General features: G+C 37.8%; 1 protein-coding gene across 1 annotated transcript in view; it reads right to left on the reverse strand.

Annotated features, from left to right (window-relative positions):
* ndufs4 (NADH:ubiquinone oxidoreductase subunit S4) overlaps window positions 1–26,016 on the reverse strand; it is a 73,977-nt gene that overhangs the window by 43,906 nt on the left and 4,055 nt on the right. The window contains exon 2 of the mRNA XM_008102800.3: window positions 7,762–7,840. Coding sequence (XP_008101007.1) covers window positions 7,762–7,840 — 79 coding nt within the window. The remainder of the gene's footprint in view (window positions 1–7,761; window positions 7,841–26,016) is intronic.

A 26,016-nucleotide genomic window follows, 5' to 3' on the forward strand; every position in this document is an offset into this window, starting at 1 on the left:
GTGCTACACAAAAGAGAGAGCAAGGATATAATTGGTCTACTACCATTTCACAGCCATAATTGTCTCAAGAGGTGAGGTTGGAAAACTCCAGAATTATGGTGAAGGGCTTCAACATTCACACTGAGGTTAGCCTGAAAAAGACCAACTAGGAGTTTGTTTGTTTTTTTGCTGTTAGATGAAAAATGACTGATCTGAAGTCAACAACTCAAACTTGGTAGTCAGAACACATCCATAGAAGTTTCATTTGGTGGGAGCAGCCTCTCCTTGTATAAATGGCAGATTGATTAAGATGGCACACCCAGAGAGATGGAAATTTCTTGGAGAGAACAGATTATATGGACTCATTTCAGTTTGATTTCAGAATAGGATACTGCTCTATATGGGTTTTAATCACTCTGAACCATTACATAGTTTGGGTGAAAAACAGAGGCAATGCTACTTTCCGAATTTTCTTGGATCATGCAGTGTCTTTCAATATAACCGATCATGGTTTTTTACCAGAATGCCCCCATCAGATTGGAATGGGAGACGCTGCATTCTGGAAGCTTTACACTAAGGGATTTCTGCTAAACCCTATGTCCATTGAACGATGTGGTGCCCCAGGGTCCAGTCTTATCCTCCAGAGCGTTTTAATATCTATATGAAGTCACTGGTAGAGTTGGTAACACTCAGCTCTATTTCTCCTTATCACCAGAATAAGTTCAGGCTATGAAGGTGCTGGATTAGTGCCTGGATGCTGCAACAGGCTAAATAAAATCCAATAAAATGAAGCTGTACTTTCTCAGATACCAGGTACATAGTGTGGGAGTATTCCAAGATCCACCTTTGTCAATTTGTCTGGGTCTAAGTCCCCTTCCACACAGTTGTATAAAATCCCACATTATCTGCTTTGAACTGGGTTATATAGCAGTGTGGACTCAGATAACCCAGCTCAAAGCAGATATTGTGGATTATCTACCTTGATATTCTGGGTTATATGGCTGTGTGGAAGGGCCCTAAGAGTCTGTTATTGGCTACGGCTGGCCTGCCAACAGCAGCCTTTCCTGGACAGAGATATCCTGGCCCAGTAATTCATCCAAAGATGACTTCCCACTTCAAACAAACAAATGCAATCTATGCTGTATTGCTCTTGAAAATGAAATGGAAGCTACACTTAAAGACTCTTGGCAACATCATTTACAGTAACTCTATGACACCAGTTTCAAATTGAACTGGTTGCCAATATGTGTGTGTGCATATGCATGCATGTATGTGTATGTGTGTATGTGTATATACACACATACACACACACACATATATATGTTCTGCAGTTGTGTGCTTTTCAACATATGGTGGCCCTCTCATAGGGTTTCCTTGACAGGATTTGTTAGCTTTTTTAGTATGCATCAAACCCTTTTTCATTCCAATACAATATTTTAAATTGTCTTTATATGATTAAAACCATCCTCATATGTTGTGTTATAGAATGGAAGATGTTTTAAATAATAAATTTAAAAAATATAGTGAACCTCTCTTAATTATTTGGGCTTCCAAACATAACCAACACAAAACAAACAGCTGAACTGCCAGCTTTCAGCCATTTCCAGTCTGAGGTCACACAGATCAAATGAACATACAACGATCACAGAGATGCCTCTATGTCCCTTGCAAAAACAGAGAGGCCATGAAAATAAGGGATTGCATTTCTGAAGATCTTTGCACTAATTGAAGCTTCCGGACCATCTTCATAGGCAGTAATACGTAATCCATACAAGATGTGATTAAGGCATGGACCACCGTGGCCAAGTCTGGCTTTTCAGGGTACAGTTGTTGGCGCACAAGTTTTAATTGTGAGAAGGCCTTCCTGGCCACTGCTGACACCTAGCTTCAAGTGTCAGTGCTGAGTGCAGGAGGACCCCCAGACTGTGGACTTGTGTCCTTAGGGGGACTGTAACCCAGTTGAGCACAGGTTGCCACCTTAAACCAGATTGGCCTCGTGACTGACCAGGAGGACCTCTGTCTTGTCTGGATTCTGCCTCAGTTAGCCCTCATCCAGCCCATCACAGCTGTCAGGCACTGGTTCAGAACTCAGGAAGCTTCCTTGGATTGGGGTGGAAATGACTAATAGAGTTGTGTGTCATCTGCGTACAGATGACACCAAACTCCAAAACTCTGGATGACCTCACCCAGCCGTTTCATGTAGATGTTAAAATGCATGGGGGATTGAACAGAGCCTTGAGGGACACCAAAGGCCAATGGCTAGGGGTCCGAGCAGGCATCCCCCAGCACCACCATCTAGGTCTGGCCCTCCAGGAACAAGCAAAGCCACTGCAATGCAGTATCCCCGAGGTCCATCCCAGAGAGCTGGTCCAGAAGGATACCATAGTTAATGATATTGAAAGCCGTTGAGTGATCCAAGAGAACCAACAGGGACACACTCCTCTGTCTAGCGCTCTGCGGAGGTCATCCACCAAGGTGACCAAAGCTGTCTCCGTTAGGCCTAAAACCAGACTGTGATGGGTCCAGTTAACCAGTTTCATCCGAGAATCCTGGAGTTGAGTGGTCACCACCCGCTCCAGAACCTTGCCCAAAAATGGGAGACTGGAAATAGGCTGATACAGTAGAGTCTCACTTATCCAACATAAACGGGCCGGCAGAACGTTGGATAAGCGAATATGTTGGATAATAAGGAGAGATGAAGGAGAAGCCTATTACACATCAAATTAGGTTATGATTTTACAAATTAAGCACCAAAACATCATGTTTAACAACAAATTTGACAGAAAAAGTAGTTCAATATGCAGTAATACTATGTAGTAATTACTGTATTTACGAATTTAGCACCAAAATATCATGATGTATTGAAAACATTGACTACAAAAATGCGTTGGATAATCCAGAACATTAGATAAGCGAGTGTTGGGTAAGTGTGACTCTACTGTAGTTATTAGGGAAGTTATTTACAAAGAAAATCTTGATGAAATGCTATTTGAGCCCTACACACATTACAATAGCTAGTTCCTGTGACATAACTTGGTCAATTTTACTACTGAATACTATTTTGATTAAAGCCCAGTTTCAGAACATATTTCTTCTATCCCTTCCAATATGGAAAGTATATTAGGAACAAAAATAGGTGGCTTCTTATTGATCCAGGAAGCTTGAGGAAGTCTGTCTTGTTTTCACCAAAGATTCACAGAAAGAATCATTTGGCACAATAATCCTCACATAAAAATTTCACACTCCAGACACTGGACCATCTCTCCAACAATAATCAATCAATTTTATCACATATCACAGACTAGTTTAAGCATTGCTTATTATAGCATCTACCTAAATTGAGACAGCTAATTCTATATGTTCCTGCATTTGAGATGGAAAATAATCTGCAAGAATAATGTCCACAAATCAACAGTTCCAGGATTTAAGTGTGTTGGAAGAAAAGGCATATAATCATGATGGCTCATGCAGAACAACTATAGAAATTACTGAAGGAGAACCATATGTGATGCACACCACTTTATAAATGGAAAACCATGACTTCTATAATAGTACTGGAACAAATTTTGCTTCATATATTAGAACTTAAATCATTTTAAGCTTCATTGAGGGAAACCACTGCTGACTTCTCACGTCAGCAACAGAGCAATTTCCCAGCATAAGACAAAGCCTGGGGGGGGGGGGGGGGCACCTCTCACCCTGCAATTTATCACATCAGCCAAGATCAGATCACAAGCCCTAGCTATCAGCTCCTTAGGATAAACTCCAGACCTCTGGAATTCAATCCACCAAGGGCTCAGCTAAACTAAATTACTTTGTTGAAAATATTCATGTCCATTGAGGTGTGAAGTAATGTTAAGAAGCAAAAATAACAGCTGTATGGAATTTTTCGTAGGCAACATAAATATATGCAACTTAAACAGCCAAATCTAAGTTGTTTTCTTTGCAAAGACAGTACTATTTCGCAGCACCACAATACAGGTTTTAAAAGCAGACCAGCTAACAGCTACCATTTATGCACTGTGTTCATCTTCGTTTAAAAGGTACCTTTCATAAGGGCAGAAATATGGGTAGGTGAGAGAGAGTTCAAATTTCAGTTATTATGGCAAAGTTTGGAAAGTCACATGATACGTCTCAAAGGACGAGTACCCAACAAATGCTCTCCACTGCACGTGTACCTTCAAATCATGGTTATGGTGATCTTGAAAATTTTATAGTTTTCTTAGACAAGGAATACTCATAGTTTTGCCATTTCCTTCCTCTGAAGCAGTGATTCTGTCTGTAACAGCAAGATCACCGCTGTTACAAGACTTTTAATAAGTGTGTTACACTTATAGTTTTCAAATTTCATACTGTCACAGAAGAAAGAATAAGTTATTGTAATGATTAAGGTATGTAATTTAAAATCCACACTGGAAAATTAGCACAGCTATATTCCCACTGATAAATAAAATTAAACTACAAACAAGTTTCAGTTTATCTGGGAGAGGGAGACAGTCAGAAGTGATGTATTTCATTCTTCAGAAGCACTGGAGAGAAAAATAGGTAGGACATTACTGCAGAGACTGATAGATAGTAAAGATTAAGTTTGTTTAGAACTTTGAGGCTCACCATCTGCTCTTTTGCTCCTTCTCCATTATTATTCAGATCACTGAGGGTGGGATTAAGGAGTTGGCACTTTGGTTATAGTGAATTCCTCTTTGGGGGCATGCATCATTTCTGTTTATCCCAAGCAACAGTAAAATCTTTAATCCTGAAATCAACATTAGATATGTTGAATCTATACAATTACCTGTCAGTTGCAAAACTTCCCTCTATGAATAAGATTAAGAGCAAGTTATAGTCTCAACACTGGTTCGGTTTTGTTTTTTTTGGGGGGGGGGGGGGACGGACGGGACTGCTACTTCGACCTATTTCAGTTTAGGTTCCAAACTAAGTTCTAGTTACTCTACTGAATAACTTATATTGAGAACTGGATGGTGGGAGTACAAGCTCTTTCTGACATTTGATGCCAGCTATTGTGGTATCCCTTTTCCACAACTGTCTATCAGTGCTTTTATTAAGGGGGCTCTGGTCCTCTCTCTGTAGTCAGGACTCAAATATATAGTACTGAGCAATTTCTGTTTATCCATACTCTTCCTTCTACAACAATTGGCTCATTAGGTGTCACAAGATCTGCTTTTATCCTCCATGCTCTTAAAAACATTTATATGAATCTACTGTGAGAAGCCATGCAGAAGTCTGAGTTTTAATGTCATTCATATGCTGGTGGCACACAGTAATAACCCCCATTTCCACCCAAGAGATGTAATGAAAATTAAAGGTAGAGGTTTCCCCTGACATTAAGTCTAGTCGTGTCCGACTCTGGGGGTTGGTGCTCATCTCCATTTCTAAGCTGAAGAGCCAGCGTTGTCCATAGACACCTCCTAGGTCATGTGGCCAGCATGACTGCAAGGAGCAGCGTTAACTTTCCTGCAGAAGCAGTACCTACTGATCTACTCACATTTGAATATTTTCAAACTGCTAGGTTGGCAGAAGCTGGGGCGAATAGCGGGAGCTCATTCCGCTCCCTGGATTCAAGCCACCAACCTTTCGGTCAGTAAGTTCAGCAGCTCAGCGGTTAACCTCTGGAAATTACAGAGGCAGAAATTTAGTGGGTTGGAAAATTAGTGTAAAACTTATCACTCCTTCCTCTGGGGGTTGGACTGCAGCACAAAACTGGTCCTTCATGAAGGGAAGTGTCCTTAAGAGCTGTTCGTTTTGGTATGGCACATTGCAGGTACCAGCTCTGGCCATGAGAACTTTAGCCTACATGTTACTTGCAAATGCACTTGAAATCATAAGTTCTGGCCTTGCTTACACATTCATTGGTTGCCTCTAAATGGACAATTCCAATTCTATTTACATAAGATTGCTTTTGAAAATGACTTAAAATTATATCTGACACAAAATGTGGCCATACCGATGGCGGTAGGAGGCTGGGAAGTCCATAAATAACATCCTCCCTCCAAAACCAGTTTTTTTTCCTCCAGCTGAATTGGTGGCCTGTAAAATTCTAATGCCAATGTCTGTCCTTAACCTTTAGGACCATACATGGCTTGGGTCTAAACTGTTAAAAGATAGAATTCATATCTATAATCCTTATGCCAAGACTTCCTTCAGGCTCTTGCTGTTATAAGCTGTCAGGGTGACACTAACAAGAAGACAGCACTGGCCACATAACTGTGGGACTCATTCCCTACTCACTTGTATCTTTTCCTCTATATAGTGGTATTTAGAAAACAACTAAAGTTGACTCTCCACATTTGTTGGTTTGACTTTTACAGATTTGATATTCTTTCTAGGAATCTCCAGGTCCTTCAGTGCGATTCTATGGTTAACATCCACCAGACGCTGACCACAATCTCTAACTGGGATAATAGTTAATTTGAACATTCTGACAGTCACTTATTAAATTAATCTATTTGCTTGTTAATATAGTCACTGTATTTCATCTTTCCTTGTTTTTGTTTGTGCACATTTTGTAAGGGTGTAGCCCTAAAACGCCCTGTTAAAAGTATGTAAAATAAATAGATCTGTCCACTCAATAAAAAAATCTGGAATGATGTCTGTAACATCTGTATTTAAGATTAAGAGTTAATACTCATACCATGAATTTAACTTCTGCACATTTCCCTATATTTGCCTATATTAGAAGAGAGACAGAAAAATCAAAATGTTCCCTCACAAGGTCCGAAGATTTTAACAGAGTTTTCACAGCATCTCAATTACATCTGCAACTGTTTGGCAGTTGATCACATTCTTGAAGAAATCAGTTTAAAAGGTTCACTTCCTTGGTATTGTAATTTTATCAATGAAAAGGAAGAGTGCAATCAATGGTACTCATAAATATTCCTCAGCATGTATTTGCTGGGCCTCAAGTAAGGGAAGCTTCTCTGGCATGCAGTTTTGCACATACTATGAGGCTGTGAAAAACTTAAATAATAATTGTATTTTGTCATGTCATCTCTGCAAATTATTGTTCAGTCAGATTTGATTTTAAAAGATATGTTATAAATCTTGAAGCCAAGTGAAGTATAAATTGTGTAGCCTAGGGGTTCAATTATCATTTTTCATTTCCAAAACCAAATGTGATATAACTATCATTGAATATTATTACTTTAGTTATGATATCTCCATCAGGAGTTTTGACTTTACAATAAAACTAACTCAGACGATTGTATAATCTAAGCATAAATATCAATTTGCATCACAGTACCAGTAAGGACCACACGCTGCAATATACTAGAATGTAAATGCTGCCAAAATGAAGGTCTGGTAATGATTAGCAGAAGAATGCTATACAGTTGTTTCTAATTTTAATCCTTCATGCATATTAAAATTGGTTGTATGAACACAGTTTACTGTTAATTGAAATGGCTTCTTTATAATGTATTTCTTTAAAATGACATAACCCAATAATTAAGTTTAGGAAGTGTTGGCATGTCATATATAACTTCACTGAAGAGAAAAGTATCTGGATTTCAAAATGGCACACTTATTACATATTACAGTTGCTTCCCATTGCTTTTTAACCACAAGGTAGTGAAGATACACAATTTCGTATTTCAAACTCTTGCATGTCTATTTTAAAATGACTTCTTGAAATATAAATTTTACTTAATGAAAGGGCTTTTACTGGGTAGATATTATTGTATTGTTTCCCCAGTATTCTGAGCAATACGGAATACCTGTTGCACAAAACTAACCCTCAAGGCAGCATACACAGCAGAAAACTCTTACCAATTTTTCATCAACTGTGATGAGTTGCGTGTCTTGGGCTTGGTCCTGTGCCAGTTGCCATGTGGAAGTATTCAGTGACCTGCAGTGCAAGACTTGAAGTTAAAAAATGATTCATGCAATGAGAAAAAAGAGGCAGACAAATCTTATATAAACAAGTTACTTTAACAATATCCATCTTGTTAAAAAGGGGGGGAAAGAGATGAGGGCACAAAAATCCTTTCCCCCTCCCCAATTAATTCTGTCTGCTGAGCTTTTGGCAGACACCCACTTAGCAGTTCACAACAGGCTGCACTTTATGTCAGCCTACAGGCTCTCTGTCACACAGAGACTGCCAGTGGCAAGGACTGTACTACTCTATGAAAGTACAGTAGTTGTTTTGTCACGAACAGACAAGGAAAAAAATTACAAAGCTATTCCAATTCCTCTAGAACTCTGAACGTCAATGATGGCATCATTTTTTAAAAGCCTTTACTTCCTTTTCTAACAATTCAAATTGCAGTGTTAAAGTTTGGCAGCAAGATCATAAATACAATAGTCCGCTGAGAAACAGATTCTGAATTAATGCCTTGATCCTCTTCAAAATTCTTCTAATCTACATGTTTCTCTACAAATAACCAAGGTAATCATTTTCTACTTTTTTTCCCTTCCTTGCAACTTTGGTCTAATAGTATATTAGCTCAAAGAGTGGTTTGGATCCCAAAACCTATACTTCCACACACTTCCCAAGAGAAAAAGTGTTGTTTTATACTTTGGGTACACATCAAACTTTATGTAAAACCAAAGAGGAATGCAACAGCAGAAAACCCTTGATGTGATATAATCAATTTATTCTATCATGTGAAAACATTCAAGTTCCAATACTACAGTGGGTTTTTTCCTTGCTTACATTTCTTTGGATCCAAGCTATTGTTTTCATTTCGTTAAATATGATACAACTTTCATATTCTTGGGAGATGCATTCTGATACCATGGATATAGTGAACGATATACTTGATCAAACCTGGCCTGGAAGCATACCATAGAATTGTACTGGAAGACTTAGAGAAGCTGGCAAATACTTCAGGGATCAGAGGAAGGAGATGTCTAGAAGAGTATGACTAAGCGAAAATGTAGATAGGGTCCGTGGATAAGGGGGTTGTATAATAAATATACAATTTAATTTATTTTGGGGTGGTTTAACTAAGTTCTCAGTGTGACTCATTATGTTCGGATTCCACATCAAAAACAAAGAAATATTTGTCTGTTTTTTTTTTGTTTTTTTTTTACTATCCCATTTATACCCCGGAAAGCTCAGAACAGCAAATTTAGTATACAAAGAATTTTAAAACTAAGCTCTTGCTTTGTAAATTGTCCTTCAAACACTTATATAATTCACAAAACTAGACAAGACTTCCAATGAACTTTCAAGTTTATGAAGTGTCACAGCTGCATTGCTGGCATAGATTCCAATACTACATGAGCATCACAGTTTCTGAAAGCCAGATATATGTTATGAATGTAATTAATGCAACAGATTGAAAGACTCTGTCCTCATTCTCAAAAACAAAAGAAAGGAAGAAAGGAGCCACCATTTAACAGCAAGCCAAATCTAGAAAAGTATTTCAATTTTATTAGTAGCCCATATTTTAATCTGTTATGATTTAAAATGTGCCTGAAGTTATCAATTTTAATAAGAAATCATTCTGTATGTACATAATAAATGTTATTCAAAGAAATGTAAGAAGCTTCCCAAACAAAGATTATTCTGGATGTGTTTGAGAGACAAGCTGAAAAAATATTTTAATGCAACTAATAAAAAGTTTTATTTAATAGAATGAAATGGATAGAGTTTCACATAATTTGCCACTGGAGCCTCAGCAAACTAACAAAGTATGTTTGAATGACTCCCAAAGTAACAGAAACAAAATAAAACCAAATCATCAGGCAGGTCTGGTAGCATTTTCTCTTTTTACAAGTTTGGGTGGGTGGGGGATTATAATGGGCCTGTATCTCTAGAAGATGAAGACACAATCTGGTAAAAAACAACAATGAAAGGCATTACTGTACTTGATATCAATGATGTTAATTAATATAACAGGTGAAAGTAAATCTTTACAGAGTATGGCACAGAGGAGGCTATAGATTGGATTTGGTGGAACGTTTGCCTAGAATGAACTGTGTTGTATCTGATGGAACAGGGAGGAGCAAATGTCTCATTGTTCAATGTAATACAGTCAGGCCCTGACCCTATAAGAAGAAACGAAGTGCTATCGCACTCAACAATTAGTTGGGATTTAAAACTGATAAGAGAAAACAGCTTCTTTGACTAAGAATATGACTAAAGTGGAACAAAAAAAACTAAGTGAGAAACTGGGTTTTCAAAAGGTTAAATATTTGGGAATAAGTATCTCTTCTATAAATTATAACTTATTCAATTGTAAAATATGGGAAAGGATTTTAAAAGGCTGGCACAGGTGGAAGGCATTCCAATTGTTACTTATGGACAGAATCTTAGCCGTAAGGGCTGGTTTATATTTTTAACCAAAGCCATTGGCAGCTGTCAAAATATGGAAAGAGATGTAATCAACAACTCTGAACAATAAGAGAGTCCTGTAGGTGTGGCTCCACCACCCAATCTCCCAGGTTTCATATCAATCCACCATGTTTGTTCGTGTCTGAAACAGGGGTACTAAGACAGGAGCAATTTCACTGCTAGCCAAGCCCTATGCTGTTTAGTGCTTTAAAACCCAAAGCCACCACTTTAAATCAAACTGGGAATTAAAATGAAATTAGATCCTTTTATTGTATAAGAAACCATTTTGCATCCATTGAAATGACAGCACTATGTAAGAAAATGGACTGTACTGTAGTAGCCTAATCTAGGACACTGGGTGTACAACAAAATGGGCTCCTCAGGCATTGCTAGACTACAATTCCCAAAATCCCTGACTAATAACCCTGATGGTTGTGTCTTCTGGGGTTTTGAAGCAAAAAAGCACTTAGCAACATTGTTGTATCCTGGATACAACAAATAACAAGATTAAGAGCACCTTCATGCTTCATGGAAACAGATTCATGAAAAGTGCAACTCATTGTGAAAATCTTTCTTTCCCCATGGACATTATTCTATTATATCTATTCATTTTTAAAGTTAATACTCTCAAAAATCAAAAGTAAAAAGGCTGGGAGCGAATGTTTGGCACACCTCTGAAGTTATACTCCATCCCTGCTGCATAACCTTGTTCATTTTACAAGTGTGGCACCATCAGCTATTAATTCAATTAAGAAAAAACAATTACCATTCAAACTAGGACCAGGAATTCAAAATTAATGGATAAACAGTCAGAGTCTAAACTCAGACAAAACAGAAATGACAACTGTTGGTTGTCCCCAGACCACACTGGTAAATGTTTCATATGCAATTTATAGCATTTACCCACCTGGACAGGAGCAGAGCTTGACAGAATGAGGCCAAAGTCTAGGAAATCAATTCTTTCTTGTGTGGTTTTCCAGAAATAAATACAGTTACCTACCCTACATTAAACATCCTAAAATGGTAATTACATTTCTTAATTCAAGAAGCAATTTATAACGATAGCCGGAGACAGCTACTCTGTTTCCTCATAAATGTTCACAAAAAACCAATTAAAGGACAAGAAAATGGCATAAATGCACACACATATACAAACGTATTTCTACTGCATAGTTTTTAAAGTTGTCCTCCTAAAGTAAAATTTACAGCAAGTAATCAGATCACTCTGTTTTGCATAATTAAACATTTATAAAGTCAGAGGAAAACTAGCTAGTGATAGTTATTTGTAGGAAATGAAACCTTATTTTAAAAATTATGTTCTTATATGCTGATATCTTATTGCTTCTATTCTATACTCAGAAACAATGAGACACAAATACACATACATGTATCACACACGTAAGTGTCTAATGTATGCATACCCATAAATACACACAGGGCCAGATATATGCATCTACACAATTAACTCAGGGACAGGAGGAGACAGATAACATCTTATATCTTTTCAATTTACAGAAATTCCCACTCTAAAGGCAATTTTTAGTCACCAAAGGCAACCAGGTAAACAATTTGTACTATCTTACATTTGGAAATGCCTAACAATAATTATCCCTCCTGCCTCCAGATTAAAGCAATACTGTATCATTTCACTGGAATTAAAACATGGGCCCCAAATGGATGAATGCATGTTCAAAATGACAGATCGTACACAATGGGACACTTAAACTGGGAGAAAGAAGAACCCAACATTTATTTCTGCAAACAACATGGACAGGTGGATTCACTATATTTCTCTTTCAAGACAACAATTGCCTAGAAACACACAGATGCTGTTTATCTTGTGCCTAACTAAATACCAAAATACAACTGATTTTAACATTACTAGTCAAAGGTCAGATGCCACTTGGTATCAAATATCAAAGCTAATTACTATAGAAAGTTCACCTGTTTTTAGAAATTGACTCATGACCCTATAGTTCAGTGGTTCTCAACCAATGGGTCCCCAGATGTTTTGGCTTTCAACTCCCAGAAATCCTAACAGCTGGTTAACTGGCTGGGATTTCTGAGAGTTGTAGGCCAAAACACCTGAGGACCCACAGGTTGAGAACCACTGGAATAGAGGGTGCACTCACTAGTTTGCAGATGCCACCCAACTGAGGGTGTGGCTAATACCTCAAACAACATAGTGAGATACAAGATAATTGTAACAGACTGAAAAATTATCAAAACGTACAGAAGGAATTTCCACAGAAATATGTACAATTCTAGATTTATGAAGGAGAAATGACATGCACAAATATGGGCTGGGCAACACTTGGATCTTGAAATGCTAAAAGACCACAAATTAAATACAGTCTGACATGACAGCAAAAAAGCCACTGCGAGTCCAGACTGCAGCAAAAGAGTTATATTGCCCAGATCACGGGAAGTATCAGGTAGCACTATTCTGTTAATTAGACTTCACTGGGAGCAGTCTGGTCAGTTGTGGGCATAACAATTTTGGGCCCTTCCATACAGCCATATACCCCAGAATATCAAGACAGATAATCCACAATAGCTGCTTTTAACTGCGTTATCTGAGTCCACACTGCCATATAATCCAGTTCAATGTGGATTTTATACAGCTGCGTGGAAGGGGCTTTAAAAGGATATTTTGAAGATGGAACATGCACAACAGAACGACCCAAATGCTAAAGGCTCTAGGTCAGTGGTTCCCAACCTTTTTTTGACCAGGGCCCACTTTGACCAGGGACGACTTGACCAGGGACCACACCCCAACATTAGTACCAAAAGGGTTATGAATCAGTTTTTGGTCAACTTTAGATTCGGTTTGGTTATTTGGGGTGCTGATTCAGAAAACTGCATAGGATAGACCCACATCAGCTCTAGTTTCTGATACAGAACATATGCTATCCAGTAGGCACTATCTGCTCATCCACAGAAAACCATATTTAATAATCTAGACCTGATGTGGTCTATCAAATGCAATGGTCAGCTCTGTGGAAAGGGGCAGAAATAAAATAAGATAAATAAATAAAGAGGAAGAGGGTTCGCAGACCAGATTTTTGTTCTCGCGGTCCACTGCTGGGCCATGGCCTACAGGTTGAGAACCTCTGATCTAGGTGAAGGAGCTGGGTACACTTGGAGGAGATTAAGAGCTGATATGAAAGCCATCTTTAAATATCAGAAGGACTGTAATGTGCAGGATGAACTCAGCTTGGTTTCTGCTGTTCTAGGTGACAGAATTCAAAACAATGGATTCAAATTATAAGGACGGAGATTCTGACTAGACTTTAGTAGGGACTTCTTAATAGTAAGAGTTGTTCAGTGATGTAATAAATTACTTCAGAGATTATTGACTCATCTGTATTGAAGGAATTCAAACAGAATTTAGATGGTCTTCTGCCAGGAATATTTTACTTATGGATTCCTGCACTTGTGAGGAGTTGATTACATCATTTTTATTGCTATTACTCTTTTATCAAAAGGAGTAATACACTAATCACCGAGGAAACAAAAACAAAAACTATCTAAACCAAGCTACATAGGTAACAACATTCGTTTCAATACTGGGGGCACTTACAGAATATTTTCCTGAAGACGAACAAATCGTATAGAACAATTATTATGCCCATGAAGTATCTTCTTAATTCTTGACTAATGCTGGAATTTTGTATGTGTGGGTTGACTCGTGGGAGAGGGAGAAGACTGAGGGTGGAAGGACTACAAATCTGCAAAAAACCACAGGTGACCTAAGTTTTGCCCTGCCTGTGTTTTCTGAAATGCCAAATATCCTCCCCACACACAAATATATTCAGATCACACCAACAAGTCTGCTTTTATTATCACAAAATAGTACAAAAGTCAAAGGGTTTAATTCCAGAACTGAAAAGAATGAAAAACTTTCCACATCCCACCTCTGTATTTGAAAAAGGCTATGTATGGTCTTTTACTGTTCCAAAATGTTTCTGGGTTCTATAAAGTTTTGTTATTATTTCTAGAAAAAGTAATCATCAAATTGCAAACCAGATACCTCTTAAAATATGAACACAAATGTACCATTGAATATTATGAAAAGTTTTCGTGTGAATTATGGGATATGTCTGTTTCATTAAGAAGTTGCTGATCACAATATTCTTTCAAAAAGAAACTGAATTTAATGACACAAGAAACTATCTCATAGGCAAATAGACTGTTGTCTTACATTGAGTCACATCTTTGGTTATTGGGATCGATATTGTCTACATTGATAGTAGCTAGGTTTCAGGAAAAAAATGTCAACGTTTCAACCAGAATCTTTTGGATGCAAAGCATATAATCTCCCAATTTCCAAAACTCCCCTCTGGAGCAATGTGCCCAAGTGAGTTAGTCTTTGATTAACTGATTCTCCAGATCTGTTCAAGCCACTTTCAAAAACAGACAGAAACTGCCTTATTTAATTTATGTTGAGAGAAGTATAGAGAAAGCTCTTTTGGACCTGTCAATGGCTTTTGACGTTAGATTTTGACACATGATAACTCTACTATAGTGGTCAGTTTTAATATAGCAGGTTTTAGTAGACTGGATACAGCTAAGACAGCTAGCATCAAGCTTCAGATTACATTGTCTAACAATGAGAATGACACCTTACTCACCGGTACTTTGTTTAACATAGTAGAGAAGAGACAATAAATGTTCTGAACCAGTTCTTGCGCACAGCAATGCAATAACATAAAACAATCCAGGCAAGATTGAGATACTATCTAAGGGTAGTTTGTTTGCCTGCTTATGTTGTGTTTATCGTGTTCTATCTCCCTCTAAAGCAAATGTAACCAGCTTGTCTAATGGTCAGAAATTATGGGAGCTGAAGTCTAAAATGCCTGAAGGGCTACAGGTTGTGCAGGTCTGCTCAAAAGTCTTATGTTTGTTGTTTGGGGATGCTCTTGTATTCATATCATTGGAGACACAGTTTGCCTGAGAAATTTATCACCCAAAACCTATCAATTTTGCGTGATAAATTATTTATTTGTTCATTTCATTTATATACTGCTTTTGTCTGCCCCTGGGGGGACTCAAAGCAGTCCACAACAGAGTAAATGGCAAAATTCAACACACACACACAGCACACACTGGTAACCAAAATAACATATAACAATAGATTACAACCAGTAAACTATAAAGGATCAAACATAGACAACCTAAAACATAGAACATTGGAGATTGCTCCAAAGTTATCATGGCTGCTTTATCTCACTCTCCAAATGCTTGCTTAAAAAGCCACATTTTAAGTAGTTTCCTTAACGTCAGGAGGCAGGAGGGCCAATCTGATATCACTGGGGAGGGAATTCCACAGCCGAGGTGCTACCACTGAGAATGCCCTGTCTCTCGTCCCCACCAGTCGCGTCTGCGAGGGTGGTGGGACCAAGAGCAGGACCTCCTCGGCCGATCTTAATGCTCTAGCTGGCACATAAAGGGAGATACATTTGAATAGGTAATCTGGTAAATTATGTAAATAGGTAAATTATGGCTTTACTCCATAGATGCAATCTTCTCAGTTAGTTGTGCTCTGAGAACGTAATGTTTTATATGGCCCTGCCTGTCTTTAGAAATGCTCCAGAAATTTCAGTCAGACCAAAACAGACAATGCCATATTATGTTAGAACCTTTTTCTCTGTAGTTTACCATCTACAGTTTGCCTTTTACAGATATATATTTGCAACTTTCTATCAACTGTGCAGTTTATACCATTGCATTTTAAACACTCTGATAGTACCACAAAATGATGCCTACATGTCTCATGAAGTATAATGGTACTTGATCCAGATTAAGTGTGCATTAGACTGCTATCCGGTTAAAATTTTTACACTAGCTATAAATTAATTAAAGCCAAATACAGAGTCCATAAAGATACAACCTAATATATGCAAGCAGAACAAAATGACAAAAATTTGCAGTGCTAACAATTATATTGACTGAGGAACAGAATTCACATACTGCTTGAAATGCCCAGTTCTCTTTGGATACAGAGAATGACCTTACCAAGAGAATTGAGGTTTCTCACACTGACAATCAAATATGTGCTTTGTAATGAATAACATTCTTGAGATGCCTACAAAAACATAATGGCTGGTTAAGAAATAGATCTTTCAAAGAAGACTGTTATATTGCTGGAAAATACATAGTTATCAGAAGCAAGAAACAGAATAGAGAATCATGACTTCGTGAAATTGAAGATACAATTTGATTATATCATTAAATTGATCTTAAAATATTAAAAACAATCCTTGCATTCTGATCTGATGCAAATTAAACAGAATTAAAATTGTGCAAGAAACTGAGCTCTAGAAACTGGCATAGCTTTTACTATAAAATTATAAAATCCACAGCTAGAACCTCATTAAAGTCTGTTTAAGACCTGTTAACCTGTGACTAACTCAAAAAATGCAATGACTATAGAAAATTTCCCTGTAAAACTAAAAAAAAGAACTAGAAGAAGAATTTAAAAGAGAAATAATGAAAATAATAGACTGGGATTTAAAGATGATAAGTACAGAAAGAGTAAGAGATCAGTTATTAGGAAATAACATTGCATGGTGTAAATACAGTACTTATAACTGGGAAAATGGTCAACTAATATACAAAAGAAATATAAGGGTGGTAGAGAATACACAAAATTTGAGAGGATGATTATCTTTTTTCTTTTTCTTTTTTTCTTTATTAATTTTTATTAGTAAAAGTGAAAAACAAAAAATAGATTAACATGTATCCATATACAGCCGCAGAAGAAAAAGGAAGAAAAGAAGTAGAATAATAATAAAAAAAAATACAGACAGGTATAACAATTTGCACTGTAGTGTCGCTAAACTAATGGATGAACACAGATTTGCTATACCATTGTTGTACCTTAGCTTATCCTTGTCCCCCTTGCCCCTCACCCGTGAACCCGACCCCCTGGACCTCCGATACCCCTCAGTAAGTATCACGTAACTGACCGTCAACTACCCCTGTATCTTCTTTCGCTAAATCCCCTTTATGGCTGTCATCAAATCTACCTTTGTCTTCTTTTCCAAATACCCAAGTGCCAGCCTCCATTTATTTGCAAACTCCTCATTATTTCCTCCTCTGTTACTATTTGTCAGCTTGGCCATTTGGATATATCCCCCCAGTTTATCTCTCCAGTCTCTAATACTTAGCTCTTCTTCCCCCTTCCATGTTTTTGCGATTAATAGTCTTGCCGCAACAAAACAATATTGGCAAATTTCTTCATCTCCTGCGCTAATACGCCTTCTAAATAAACCTAATAAGCATGTCTCGGGGTTCTTCTTGACCTTATTGGTAATCATATTATTTGTTTCTTTCACCACTTTTATCCAGAATTCTTGAACTATATTACAGGTCCACCATAAGTGGAAAAATGTTCCTTTTGCTTTCTTGCATCTCCAACAGGCCCCTCTTTCTGTTTTCTCTATTTTCGCCAGAAGCTCTGGAGTTATGTATGTTCTATAGAACATTTTAAACATATTCTCTCTAATTGAGCCGGCCAGAGAGAATTTAAACCCCTTTTTCCAGAGATATTCCCATTCTTCCAGGTCTATATTTCTACCAAAGTCTCTGGCCCAAGAGATCATAACGGTTTTTATTTGGTTGTCTGCAAGGTTGTAATCTAAAATAAATTTATAAAGCCTTGAGAGTAAGCCTTTGTTGCCTCTAAGATACATTCTAACTCGGATTTTTTGGATGCAAATCCCGCCGCCGCATCCTTTCTAAATCTATCATGCAGTTGGTAATAACTGAACCAGTCTTTTAACCCTAATTCTTCTCTGCCCTTAAGTGCCCATTGCCCTCTTTCTTTAACTAAATATTCCTCATAAGTTCCTACTTCATTACATGTAGCTGGTCTCAAGACTGCTTCAAGTGGGCGCAGCCACAGAGGGGTTTTGGGCTCTATCCCCTTCTTGTATCTTTTCCACGTTGTTAAGAGACTGGATCTTATAATATGCCTTTTAAATTCTTTATTCACCTTGTCCTTTTCGTCCCATAGATACGCATGCCAGCCATATCTTAAATTATGTCCCTCTAAATTAAGTAATTTTTTGTTGTCCAATTTAATCCAGTCCTTTAGCCAGCTAAAGTTGGCAGCTTCATAGTAGTATCTGAGATCTGGGAGTGCCAGGCCCCCTCTGTCCTTCACGTCGATAAGATTCCTATAGGCAATTCTAGCTTTTTTCCCATTCCAAATGAATTTAACCAAATCTTTCTTCCAGTTTTCAAACACCTTTACCCCCTTGATAATTGGTAAATTTTGGAACATAAACAGCATTTTGGGTAGCACCATCATTTTAATCACAGCAATCCTCCCTAACCAGGTAAGTTGGAGTCTTTGCCAATTTTCAAGGTCTCCTTTTATCTCCTTCCACGTTTTGTCATAGTTATTTTGGTAGAGTTTGCTGTTTTTGTTAGTTAACCATAGTCCAAGATATTTTACTCTTGGCACTACCTTGCAGTTAGACAATTTTTCTAGGTCGGCCGTATCACAATTGGATAAATTTTTGGTTAGAAAAACCGATTTCTCCTTATTGATTTTGAAGCCCGACACCATGCTAAATTTGTTAATAACCTCAAATAATGTGCATGTACTTTTTAATGGTTCCCTTAAAAAGCAGACCAGATCATCTGCAAAAGCCTTCCCTTTAAATTCGTGTCCTTTTACCCTGACTCCTTTGATTTCGTTGGTCTCTCTAATTCTGATGTTCAAAATTTCTAATATCCAAATAAACAGTAACGGCGACAGGGGACACCCTTGTCGAGTCCCTTTTTGAATTTCTATGTAGTTTGTCATTTCGTCGTTTATTTTTAGCTTGGCCCTTTGTCTAGAGTAAATGGCTCCTATGGCCCTTCTAAAATGTTGTCCCACTCCAAAGAGCTCCAGCACTTTCAACATAAAATCCCACCGCACGTTGTCGAATGCTTTCTCTGCATCTAAAAACAATAGTGCAATCTCTCTGCTTGGGTCTTGTTCGGCATATTCTATTATATTTAGCACAGTTCTTACATTTTCGCTCAGATGTCTGCCTGGAAGGAAGCCTGCTTGATCCCCATGTATTATTTTTACTAAGATTTGTTTCAACCTGTTTGCTAAGATTACGGCAAATAACTTATAATCGTTATTGACTAATGAGATAGGTCTATAGTTCTTCACTTGTTCCATATCTCTGTCCTGTTTGGGTAACAGAACTATTGTGGCTTCCTCCCAGGACTCTGGCATCTCTCCTGTTTGGAGCACTTGATTCATAGTTAAGAGCAGTAATGGGCCTAGCTCTTCTTTATACAACTTGTAGAACAGAGCTGAGAAACCATCCGGACCTGGGGTTTTATTTAACTTGGCCTTGTCAATGGCAGAGTTCAGTTCTTCCCATGTAATTTGTCTATCCAAGTCTGATTTCATGCTTTCAGAAAGTTTGGAGACCTTCATATCTGCTAAGTACTGATCTATTTTTTTTGTATCTGTCTGCGTGTTTTTATAGAGGTTTCTATAATAGGCTTCAAAGATTTTTTGAATCTTTCTTATATTTGAAGTAGTCTCCCCTTTGTTACTTATCCTGGCAATTAGTGGTCTCTTCCTATGATCTTTCACCTGCCACGCTAAGAGCTTGCCGGGTTTATTCGCATTTTCAAAAAAATTATGTCTCTTGTACATAATTTTTCTTTCTAATTCATTTGTTAAAATAATTCATATTGCTGTTGGGCTTTTGCTAGATCTTGCTGTACTTTTTTCCTATCCACCTTGGACTTTTCTAATTCTTTCTCCTTATCTCTGATTCTGGTAAGCAGCTGTACTTGTATATTGTTTTTTCTTTTACACCAGTTGGCATGTTGTTGGATTAGTAAACCTCTTATCACGGCTTTTCCTGCATCCCAAACTATCTTTACCGCTATGCCCTCCTTGCCATTCTCTTTAATGTAATTTTGTATTCCTAGCCTGATCTTTTCCTTAATTTTTTGGTCTTTTAATATATAGTCATTTAATCTCCAAGGCTTCCTTTCCCAAAAAACCCCTTTTAGCTGTAGCAACATCGGATTGTGGTCTGCAAATACTCTAGGGAGAAATTCCACCTTCTCTGTTTTGGTTACCAGCTCCTTAGTTGCAAAGATGTAATCTATTCTGGATGACGATCCATGTCTATGGGAATAATATGAATATTCCCTTCTGTCTAAATTTTGTATCCTCCGTAAATCATACAAATCCCAGTGTTTTAGGTCTCTTTGTAGGATGCCCGGAAGTCTTCCTTCTTTAGAGTCCTTTTTTCTTTTGTTATTTCTGTCTATTTTTGTGTCCATTACCCCATTGAAATCCCCTAACCACAGCATTTCTTTCTCCCCTACTTCAGCTAGGATGTTAGATAGTTTTTTATAGAATGTTTTTTGATTTGTATTGGGTGCATAGATCCCTACTAATAGAATATGTTTATGCTGAAACCTCACTTTGACAATTAATATTCTTCCTTCTTGATCCTCATAAATTTTCTCTGGGTTTAGTTCTCTATTTATATAGAACAGCACCCCATTGGTTTTCTTAACATTGCATGTAGTAAATAATTGACCTAATTTATCTTGGACTAACAGATGTTTGTCTCTGGATACAAAGTGGGATTCCTGAATACAAGTTATATCTACCTTATTTTTATATAGGAAGTGAAAAACCCGTTTCCTTTTTATGCAATTATTCAGCCCATTCACATTCATGGAGATGATTTTTAACCCCTGTGCTTTCATTTTTGTTTATCTCCTCCCTCCCCCTCCCTCCCTCCCCAAAAGACGAAAAAAAAAACTCTCCCCGATCTTCGCTACTGTTTACTATGTACCCCCGGAGTCTTAGACTGTCTCTGAACCCAGCTCTTCTTCTTCTCCTTCTTCTTCAGCTTCTTCTTCATCTACACCATCTGACCCTGTCGGGTGACTCTGTATTTCCCCCTCAGCTTGTTGGCTCTGTAATGCCGCCGTGGCCTCCTGATCCTTTGTTGGCCTTCTTTTTTGCGGGCGCGTCTCCTCTTGGGCCATGTCTTCTTCAAAGTCCCTGTTATATTTTCGTAGAAATTGTTCTGCCTTCGGTACGTCCAGAATGATATGTCTTTTAGATTTATAGTGGAACGATAAACCTTGGGGAAACTGCCATCTAAAGACCACCCCTTTTTTCTTCAGTTTTGTCGTTAAGAAAGTAAATTCTTTTCTTTTCCTTAATAGCCTCGTTGGTATCTCCTTGAGAAACAGGATTTTGCGGCCCTCCACCATAACTGGAGCTTCATACTGCTGGTTTATAATAAGTTCTTTGAAGGATTTGGAGATGAGCTGGAGGATGCAGTCTCTAGGCACTTTTTTGATTCTTGCATACGCCGCATTGACTCTGTATGTTGCTGACACCATCGCATGCACCATATCTGTATTCTTTTCCCCCAGAAGTGTTGTAATGATTCGAATCAGATAATTTCTCAGATCGCCTTTCTCAACTCCCTCTGGCAGGCCTCTGATTCTGATTGAGCAGTCATTAAGTTTCAGCTCCAGTAGGTCCATTTGGTCTTGCAGTGCCATTTGTTTCAACTCAGCCCCTCTGATCGAGTCAGTGTTTGACTCCACCTTTTTTTCAGGGACTTGCCCTCTGTCTCTAATTTAGAGACTTTATTTTCCAGAACAAATTGTCTTTCTGCAATTTTTTTGACATCGTCTCTCAGTAGATCCATACTCCCTTTTAGGTCCTGGATCATAGATCTAATTTCCAGAAGAACTTGTTCTGAGACTGAGCAGGTGGCAGTGCTAGTGGAGGTGTTACCTCCAGACTGCTTTTTTTGTTTGTCAGCAGCACCACCGGCCACAGTGGCGTAGGATGTCATCAGTCCTTTGACGCTCATCCCAGTCAGTCGGGGTGATTGACCTTTCCTTTCCATTTCTGTTCTCGTTCAGGGTGCTTACTTTGATTTTTGCCTTGAGAGGCTACCTTAAATTTTCGAGGAGAGCCTTAATTGCAGCAGCTGCACCAAGATTGGGGGGAGAGGAGGGATGTAGGCTTTAATTCTTAAACATGAAGAGTTCTTTTACTCCGTTATAAATTCTTTTAGCAAGACAAAATAGCCATATCTTGTGAGGCCTTATTTAGCACATTTAGCACATATCGAAGTCCCCCACACAACCGCTTCAGTAGATCTTTTACTCTGTCTTCTTTTTCTTTTGGGAGAGTTAAGTTTGGAGTATATTGTAAAACGCTGAATCCAGACAATTAGATTTCCTCCCTTCGGCCCTCAAAGGGGATAAATTAGTCTAACTGTCGTTAGCCCAGGGTATGAAAACAAACAGATCCTTACTGAGTGGTGAAACATACAAACAAACAAGCAGAAACACAAAGAAAGAAAAAAAAAGAAGTAGAAAATGTCCTTATTGAACACCAGCAGCAGGTTTTGCAGAAGAGATAACGAGACAGGAGTTCCTTTGGCACCCAGTTGCTGTTTAAATTAACAGAAAAGGAAAAAAAAATCTTCCGTCCTGTACTTTAAACTGCTTCAGGTTTCCAGAAAACTCCTCTCAGTCTGTTTGCTCAACAGACTGAGGACTGTATGGGGAGAAGTTTTGTTATCTCACCACTGTCTCGTAAATCAGCAGGAGCCTCGGTGTTACACAGCCTCTTCGCTCTGCCGCCAGCCGGAAGTGAGAGGATGATTATCCAAATAGAAACTAAGGTACAAAATGAATCAATAAAAGGAACAAGTGATATTTATAAATTATTATTGGAAGATGAGCAGAAACAAGATCATTTCAAAGAACTATGGGAAATAGACTTTGGAAAATCTTTGAATATTCAAAAATGTGTACTTTAAAAATATGTTTGTAAGAATTAAAGAAAATTATTATACAATAATATGGAGATGGTATTTAACACCAATTAGATTAAATCGGATAGCTGGGAAATACTCAAATCAATGCTGGAGAGGATGTCAAGAAATAAGCTCATATATCCATATGTGATGGTCTCGTAAATATACAAAATTTTGGGAATTAGCGTTTAAGGAAATAAGAGGGATAATAAAAAGAGATAAAGAGCACACCAGAAACAGCATCGTTATCACTGTATGACAATATTAAATCCTCACAAGAAGTCAAAGAAATTTCCAATTTATTAATGGCAGCAAGACTGATTGTAGCTAAAAAATGGAAAGCTAAAATCAAAATCCAATTGGAAAATTGGTATAGAGCAGTTTGGAATATAGTGATTAATGACAAACTGACTTGTGAAATCAAAGAAAATATGGGGGAAAAAAACATATTGTTGGAAAATATGAGGGAAGTTTATAGAATTTGTGCTTACTAGGGAACAAACCTGCAACAGAAACAATGAAATTTTGGAGATAAAAAAGTTGATCCAGGGGAAGGTAGAATAAGAAAGGGGAAAAGGGGTAGGAGGAGGGGGAAAAAAGATAAATATATTTAAGTAATTAGAAGAATTATATTGGAACTATAAGTACAGTATATATTAGATAAGGAAAGTTTTAAATTAATTTAGGTGTCCTTTTATTATTACTTTTATCATCATCTCATTTTATTAATTATTAATGTTAAGGCCTTTAATTAATTCACATACACACAAGCAATGCTCGAGAAAAAGATGTTTAAATTGTCAAATGCAAAATGACTATATGATACTGTAGCTTTGCTGACTTTACTTCTGTAAACGACTTATGAAAAATTAAAATAATAATAATAAAAGAAGATTGTTATTAAAAGTAGAAGGGTGGATAATGGATATATAGTGATATTCAAAAGAAGCAGAAAGTATGAGGTACTGTTTTCTTTGCTTTTTTCTTTCTGTATTTCTGTAACTCTGAATAAAAATCAATTTTAAAAACTGCAATGAGTTCATGGCCAAAATCACTGGGTTGCTTTGAGTTTTTTGGGCTGTATAGCTATGTTCCAGCAAAAACTCACAGCAACCCAGTGGATTCATTATCATAGAATCTACAAGAACTTGCCAACCTCTAGATGCTGTTTGTTTCTAACTGCAATTAGCCCAGTTAGCAGGACAGGTGATCAAGAATCATGGGATTTATATTTTAATAAAATCTGGATTGAAAAGGTCCATTTCCATTGTTTCGCAAGCTAAAGTCCAAAACTGCTTGGCTTGGTAATTTTAGGAGTGAGGAAAGCATCTTGAAAGCTGAAACGATTCTCTCTCCATCCTAGTAGGCTTTTATAGGTGTCATGAGACACATGAATCTCTTTCAGTGGCTTCTTCATCTTAGGTCCTTGAACAATTAAAGATCTTGTGGTTAAAACATTTAGTCAAACAACCCTCTTACTTCCCCTCCATCTTTAAACAACCTAGCCTAATGAAATTATCTGGAGAACTCAAACACTTAATAATAAAACTTTATTTGTAGACCCCATATCCCCAAAGGGACTCAGGGTGGTTACACTTGTAAATTGTTACTAGCTGTGCCCGGCCACGCGTTGCTGCGGCTTATGGGAATCATTTGTTGGCCAGGTGGAATAGCAGTGAATAGCCTTGCAGCCTTAAAACCTGGCTGTTTTCTTCTTTTGGGAATCCTTGTTTGGTGAGCTGGAATACAATGGAATAGATTTACTGCTTGTAAGGCTGGGTACTTGCGTTCTAGGGGAATGTTTTTTTGGGATGCTAGAATTGCAATGAATAGTCTCACTACTTCAAAGCCTGGCTGCTTGCTACCTAGGGGAATCTTTGGTTGGTCAGATTCAATAGTACAGAGTAGTATCGCTGCTTCAAAGCCTGCCCATCTTCAACCAAGGTTAATCCTTTGTTGGTCTGGTTGAATTGCACTGAATAACCTTGCAGCTTCAATGCCTGGCTGTGTTATAGCTAGGAAAATAGCACCCTCAATCAAAGAGCCGCTTTGAAGCCTGGCTATTTGCTTTGTAGGGGAATCATTGTTTGGCCAGCTTGAATTGCATTGAATAGTCTTGCAGCTTGCAAGCCCGGCCGCTTTCTACCTTTTGGAATCCTTGGTTGTCCAGGCTGAATGGCAATTAATAATCTCGGTGCGGCAAGTATGAATGCTGTAATTAGTCACCTTGATTAGAATTTAATGGCCTTGCAGCTTCAAAGCCTGGCTGCTTCCTGCCTGGGGGAATTCTTTGTTGGGAGGTGTTAGCTGGCCCTTATTGTTTCCTGTCTGGAATTCCCCTGTTTTCTGAGTGTTTTTCTTTATTTACTGTCCTGATTTTAGAGTTTGTTGATGTTCAATTTTATTATGCCACAGTAATTTTATATATTATATTTATAATCTTATATTATCTGCTTAGAATTGGATTATATGAGGCCCCTCCTACACAACTATATAAAATACACACTGAACTGGATTATATGGCAGTGTGGACTCAAGATAATCCAGTTCAAAGCAGATACTGTGGATTATGTGCCTTGGCATTCGGGTTATATAGCTGTGTGGAAGGGCCTTGAGTCTACACTGCCATATAATCCAGTTCAAATCAGAAAATTTGTATTTTATAGGCAGTGTGGGGGCGGGGCCTAAAAGGGCTTAACTAAATGAACTGGAAGGCACCATAGCACAAAGGACAGATCGGAGACTGTATTTGGGAAATCAAAAGTCTCTGTGAGGAAAGGAAATCTTTGAAGTCTATTCAGTTCTGGATGGTTATTGCCACACAGTATAAAGTCCTGACATGACTGGATTCTACATATCTTTGCACTGATTTTAATACAATGTTGACATGACTTTATGCATTGC

This window comes from Anolis carolinensis, chromosome 2 (genome assembly GCF_035594765.1).
Source record: "Anolis carolinensis isolate JA03-04 chromosome 2, rAnoCar3.1.pri, whole genome shotgun sequence".
NCBI lineage: Eukaryota > Metazoa > Chordata > Lepidosauria > Squamata > Dactyloidae > Anolis > Anolis carolinensis.